Source organism: Setaria italica, chromosome IX (genome assembly GCF_000263155.2).
Source record: "Setaria italica strain Yugu1 chromosome IX, Setaria_italica_v2.0, whole genome shotgun sequence".
Lineage (NCBI taxonomy): Eukaryota > Viridiplantae > Streptophyta > Magnoliopsida > Poales > Poaceae > Setaria > Setaria italica.
The window spans coordinates 33,011,299-33,018,310 of NC_028458.1; the positions used below are offsets into that span (position 1 = coordinate 33,011,299).

Consider the following 7,012-nt stretch of genomic DNA (forward strand, 5'->3'; position numbering starts at 1 on the left):
CAAGTCCCTCCTAGAATGGAAGGTGACCGCGGGCTAGGAGTTCCCCATCGAGGATAAGACACAAGCCGTCGTCTTTGCAGTGTTCTTCGAGCGGGGATTCGGGATCCTTACGGGGGATTTCTTTCGTGGGTTGCTAGAGTACTACAAGATTGAGTTAGTGCATCTCAACCCTAACTCCATTTTGGACAACACAGTTTTTATCCACCTTTGGGAAGCTTTCCTTGGCATTCCTCCCCATTTCAATCTGTGGAGATATCTCTACCAACTGAAAATTGTGTCACCAAGGGGAAGCTGAGATTGTTCGGTGGTTGTGGATTTTGGCTGTGGCCAAAGAGGGTCCTGGAGTATTTTGATCTGAAGCTCAAGGACTTGAAAACAAGGGGTGGCATAAGAAATGGCTCCTTATCACCAATCAGAAGCCCGAGCTGCCGCCCCACCTCGAGTATGCACCTGTGACAATTCAGGAGTGGTCGAACCAGCCGACCTCCATGGAAATGGTCCAGGTGAAGCAACTGTTAAAAGATATTGCTGACCTAAAAGGTCATGGGCTCACAGTCGGAGCTATGAGCATCAACTTTTGCCGGAGGCTGACACAGCCGAACAAGGACAGGGTCCACCCGGTGTATAAGTACTCGGGGCTGTTGGATCCAACCCAGGAGGCACAGCAGAAGGTTACCTGAGATGAGGTTGCCGACCGGGTGGGTGAGTTCTTCGGTGGCATCATCAAGAACAAGCACTACCCCAAGCCGTACTCCCTCGTGAGGCTGGCTGACCCGGTAAGATCTAGATTTCATCATTTATCTTGATTGCTTCGCTTTTGTGCCTATTTTTGCCTGATTCTATTTTACTTTTCAGAGCTGAGAGTATGAGTTTTTCTATCCGGTGCTACTTCTAGGGCGGCTGAGCAGCAGCAACCCAAGATCCGCACGACCATCGAGACTGACCAGCCGCCTTCCATCCTTGACTGGGAGTCGGACTCATCCTTTGACGACTCCGATAAGGATGTACGGGTCAAAGGCAGCGGGAGGAAGGCTGGGGGCACGGCTCCTACTAGGCGGCGGACATGCAAGCCGTTCGTAAGGTGGTGGAGTTCAAGGCGCCAAAGGTGGAGAAGTCGGAGGTCGAGAAGAAGAAGCGGAAGAAGAGGGGTGCCATGAAGCAGAAGGCACCCGCCATGGTGGCAGCATCCCCTACGAAGACCTCATCCGGGGTGCCAAGCGACGACTCTGAATCATGCAGCCCAGCCACCAAGAAGAAGAAGGCCGAGCTTCTTGAGATGACCACGGCCGACGTAGAGCGGCTCAAGGAGCGGCTGAAAATGGAGACCTGTGGGGAGAAGCAGAAGGAGCCGATCCTGCCGCCGCTAGCACCTCTTCACCCAAAGTTCTGAGCGAAGAAGAGCACATTGTGAGTATGATCATGTCATCGTACATTCTCGGAAGTTTGTTTGTATGTTGCTTAACTGTGTCCCTGTGCTACACCAACCGAGCAGGGAGGCGGTGAACGAGGATGAGTCGAGTCTGCAGGACACTAGCATTGGGATCCATGCAGAAGGTCGTACTCCTGAGGCAACCATAGGGGCTGGATCTACAACATTTGTCCAGGCCGTGAGCGAGAGTGGCCTGGTGGTAGGACCTTAGGGGACCGAGCTAAGGTCTTCGCCGTGCTAGGATGTCACCAAGGATGCTGCCATATCCGTGCCCTGGACTACAGATGCCAGTGTCGAGGTGCAGATGGAGGCAACTTTTTTGGGCTTTTCTGACAGCTTCAAGTTCTAGGGAAGCACCAACTAACATGGAGGCAGCAGGCTACGACACCGATATCGATGCCCACAAGGAGGATAATTCCACCACCTTGGACTTCTTCGCGACAGCCCTAGCGCAGGATGCTGTCGACAACAAGAGGGATCTTGCTGTCCTGAAGGAAGTCTTGGCCAAGGTCAGAGACGTGTTATCTGTAAGTTTGACAGACCAATCTTGCTATTGACTTCCATCCCTATCTTTCGTCTTTATATTGTTGGAGTAACTTTTGTGCAGAATCTTGCCAAGCGTGCATGCAAGAGGGCGGACGCCATCCATCGTGCTGAGGAGTATCACCTTGAGGCCGAGCGCCTAAAGCCTAAGCTCAAGAAGGCCAAGGAGGATGCCACGGAGCAGATCCGTCAAAAGGACTAGGAGATCAAGGAGTGGAAGAAGATCACCAGGGAGGTCCAGAGCGACCTTGGAGCTTTGCTGACTAGTATGGCTTCGTCCCATATGGAGGATCTAGCTTGGGTAGATGAGGTTGGTATCTTTTCTTGAGTTTTGTTACTTTGCAGATGCCCAGAAGAAAGAGGCTCAAGAGAAACCTCAAAGAGTGCGAGGCCACCAATGCCCGACTGCAGCAAGACCACAACGTCGCCGTGCACCATGAGTATGCTGTGTCGCAGAAACTGGCCTATGAGGCCAACTTGCGCAAGGACATGGACTCATGCTTGATTGCCGCTATGAATAACCTATAGCATGATTAGGTGGTCATTGCAGGGTTGGAGATAGAGCTAGAAGATCTGCGATCGGCCGCGGGCATGTGAGGGACATGGTCCAGCTCGAGGCCAATCCTGCCGAGCCGACGCCACTACTGGGCCGCTGAGGAGTGCTCCTGGTCGGCTGAAGGCGCTGATGAAGGAGACCACCGTGGAGTGCGTGAAGAACATCATTGTGCTTCTCAAGTTGCATTTCCCTCAAGTGGCGGTGCAGCGCGTCGGAGCAGGGGTAGCCAAAGGCTTTGATCTTGATAGCCTTACGGAGTTGGCCAACCAGTATCAATAGGCTGCGGAGCAGGTAGTCAAGGAGTTGGACCTGTAATAGAAAAAACTATGATGCGTATCAATCTGTGTCATGAGACAAGTAAACTAGTCAATTAACTTATGTAAAGACAAAAATCCTTCCTCCCTTGATATGTTTGATAGGACACCATGAGGCCTAGGCCTGTAGCTGCTAAGGGTCTAGCCTTGCCTAGCCAGCACTCTGCTGAGAGTGGGTCTTGAGCTTGTAGAGGGGGCGAATGCAAGTTTGCCTTGGTTTCACATGCTAGGATGCCATCCACACAAGTTAGTCGCACAACCTTGAGAGGGGTAGGAGAAATGTTGGGACCTAGAGGTCAACACATAGCGAGGAAAGCCCCCGAGCGTAAAGGCGAGGGTGTGGTCTGTCGATCAGGTCGGACAGCCCCCGAGCATTAGTAAGAGCTTGGGTAAGAAAGCAAGAAGGTAGTGGGTACGCAAAAAACCTCTGAGGTTTTATTTATTCAATGTAAAAAGTATAAAGAGTACATAGCTTGAACGTCCTAAGGGTATAAGCGTCGCAGGTGTTGAATGTTCCACGGGTTAGGGATGCCTGAGCCGTCCGCCGACTGCAGCCGGTAAGTGCCAGGCTGGATGACTTCTTTAACGATGAAGGACTCCTCCCTTGGGACTAACAACTTGTGCATGTCCTTGGTGGACTGGATCCAGCGGAGCATTAGGTTGCCAAAGTTGAATGAGCATTCCAGGACATTCCTATCGTGGTAACGTTGAATCTGCAGCTCGTGCTGCACATGCTGGATGAGGGCCGCCACAGGATGCTCTTCCCGGCTATCGATGTCAACCTGCCGACTCTTTTTTGCTTCCCTTTCCTTGTAGTATTGAATCTGTGGGGCACCAAAGGCTACATCTATTCGTAGTACAGCCCCTGAGCCGTAGACGAGAAAGAATGGGGTGTAGCCGGTGGCCGGACTCTTTTGGGTGCGAAGGCCCCAAATGACGTAGGGTAACTCGCGGAGCCATTTGGTGGTGTACTTGGATGCGTCGTCAAAGATGCGAGACTTGAGGGATTGGAGGACCATCCCATTCACACGTTCAACCTGGCCATTGCATCGTGGGTGAGCTTCTAAGGAGTAGTATACATCGATGAGGTTGTCTTGACAAAAATCCCAGAACTCGAATCCTGTGAGTTGTTTGCCTAGGTTAGTGATGATCCAATTAGGGAACCTGAAGCGGTGTGTGAACTCTTCAACGAATTGAGCAGCTTTGGCCGACTCTATGCTGGCGACAGCCTTGACTTCGATCCACTTGGTGAAATTGTCAACTGCCATAAAGATATGGGTGTATCCGGTCAGAGCGGTCTTGAAAGGGCCGACCATATCTATCCCCCAGCATGCGAAGGGCCAAGATGGTGGGATGGTGCGCAGGGCCTGCGCCGGGAGGTGCTACTGCTTGGAGAAAACTTAGCACCCTTTACACCTCTAAATGAGCTCTTTTGCATCGGTGATAGCATTTGGCCAGTAGAAGCCAGAGTGGAACGCTTTCCCGACTAGATTGCCCGAGGCGACATGGTTCCTGCACGAACCCGAGTGGATTTCATGGAGGAGTTCTAGGCCTTCGTTATGGAGGATGTACTTCATCAAAAGGCTGGTAGATGCGGCCTTCCTATACAACTCCTTACTAATCACAACGTAGTTGGTGCTGCGTCGTGTGAGCTTTTCGTGCTTGGCTTTGTCCTCCGAAGACATGTTGTCGGTGATAAATGCGATGAAAGGTGCGCGCCCATCATCCAAGTTCAATATCTTGATAGAGGGTTTTCTCAAGACCTGGACGAACACACCGACCGGGACTTGGGTGTGTTTCGAGCTGAGCTTGGATAGGACGTCGGCGACGACGATGTGTTCTCTAGGGACGTGATGGAACTCAAGACCATCGAAGTGAGCCTCGAGTTTGTGGACCTCGATGCAGTAGGCATCCATGGTTTCCTTGGTGTACTCCTAGGATTTGTTGACCTACTTGATGACAACCTTGGAGTTGCCAAACGTGAGGATGCACTTAATGCTAAGCGAGGCGGCAATGCATAGCCCATGCATGAGGGCCTCGTACTCAGCGCCATTGTTGGTAGCCTTGTAGTGGGTCTGGAGGACACACTTGACCTACAAACCTTTTGGGGATATGAAGAGGACCCTGTGCTAGATCCTTCGAGGTTGAGGGTGCGGTCGAAATAGATCGTCTAGTGCTCCGACCTCTGCAGGGAGGGCAGCTCTTGGATCCCAGTCCATTCAGCGATGAAGTCGGCCAAGATCTGGGACTTGATCGCATGATGTGGGTCGAAGTCGATGTCGAATTCGCCGAGCTCCACAGACCATTTGACGACTCGGCCGTGGACATCCTTGTTGTGCAGGATTTCGCTCACGGAGTTCTTGATGCCAAAAGGGGCGCAGGGAGAGCTCTGCGCCAACCTTCCAGGGTGTAGTGCCACCTCGGAGAGGTTGATGCACTCAGCAATGGTATTGCTGATGCGATCTAGCCCCACGATTAGATCGGAGGGTGTGGGTGGGTGGATTGCTGCGAGGATGCGCGGGATCCTCTCTGAGAGAGAGGTCGCCAACTTGCTAGGTAAGCGGTGTGATGATCCTCGGGTGATGGCCTTGCTCCATCGACGTAGATCTGATGCATGCTGAGCTGGTAGCGGAGAACGAGTCGGCGATGGAGGTGGTGGAGTCGGAGTCCACCGGCATGCCCCCAAAGCGGAGCTGGATCGGGTTGGCGAGGAAGTTCTTCGTGCTCTCAGGGAAGATGACGCAGGGGCAGGATGCCATCGAGCTTGCTAGGGAGGATCTCACAATCACCCCTACCTAGCACGCCAACTGTCGGATTTGGTGACCGGCAGTCCACCAGGGGGTTACCCAGGTCGTAGATTTGTAGGCGGGGGAGATCTTAAGATCAAGAACTCGAATGGTAACACAAAGATGCAAGGTTTAGAAAGGTTCAGGCCTTCAGAGAGTAATACCCTACGTCATGTGTTCTGGTGGATTGTATTGCTGATCGTAGATGTGAAGAGTTACATGAGGTGGGATGAGTTGAGTTAACCTTGGGGGGGGTGTCCCTAGCCGTCTTATATAGGTTGATGACCGAGGGTTACAATCGGGTAGGATCTAATCCTAGTCGGTTGTTACATAGAAGCAATTTGAGTTAGTTTACAATAAGTATCCCGTGATATTTGGGATGAATTGATTCGCCCGGCCTCCTAGCTTCTGCTCCACGCGTTTTCATGCCTTGGCCCGTATGGCATGGTCGAGTGAGCCCACTTGTCAGGGCCGACCAGTATCCTCATTGGTAGGGACCCATGGGTACCCTTATACCTCAAAACCTTCTCTTAAGTGGGCTTGCCCCACGTACTTTATCTCAAGTAATGTTTTTACGGTAGGAAGCATGCTCATCTCCCATACCTATCAGGCATGCACCCCAGGCCCACGAGTAGGCCTTGAATGGCCCACTAAGGGGCGTACTCGGACACGAGCAAGACAAGGGGGCTACGCGGCAAGAGGCGTATCCTACTCGGACTAGTTAGGTTTGCATATGGAAACTACTCGGTCTACACCGAGTAGAACTCTGTAATCGTACCCGACTAGGATTCAAACTTGTAACCCTGCCCTCTCGAGTATATAGGGGCGGGCAGGGACCCCCTCAAAGACAACAACTCCAGTTCATCTAAGATCAATACAAGAAACTCACAGGACGTAGGGTATTACGCGATCTAGCGGCCCGAACCTGTCTAAATCGTGTTCCTTGTGTAACCATCGACTCCTTGATTCTCGACGGCCCTTACCGCACAAAAGACCACCTAGGTTACCCCCTAGGCGGGTTGCTAGTCTAAAACACCAACAGCTGGCATGCCAGGTAGGGGTGCTCGTCGAGTTTCTCTGCGCGAGCTCGATGGCACCTGTCGTTATCAAGCCTGTTTTCACCTTCGAGGCAGGCGCAACTTTCATTTTCGAATCCTGGCTTTGTATCACCGACAACGATGGATCGTTTCAGCGCCAAATCATCAACATCCAGGAGAAGAAATCCCTCAACAAAAGCTTTTCTCAGCCAAAAACAGAGGATTCGGCCAGGACAAATCGAAATTTCAAAATCAACAACCCCGAGTTCGACTACGCGTCGGACTCGACCCTAGTTCAAACTAGTCAGTTCCAGTCACTTTACAAATCGACTTTGACTCCAAAACGG

General features: G+C 52.0%; 1 protein-coding gene across 1 annotated transcript; it reads right to left on the reverse strand.

Moving 5' to 3' along the window:
* Window positions 1-3,324: 3,324 nt before the first annotated feature.
* On the reverse strand, window positions 3,325-3,861 carry LOC111258459. The gene has a single exon (XM_022829728.1). The coding sequence runs from the start codon at window positions 3,859-3,861 to the stop codon at window positions 3,325-3,327; it is 537 nt and encodes a 178-aa protein (XP_022685463.1).
* Between the last annotated feature and the right edge of the window lie 3,151 nt (window positions 3,862-7,012).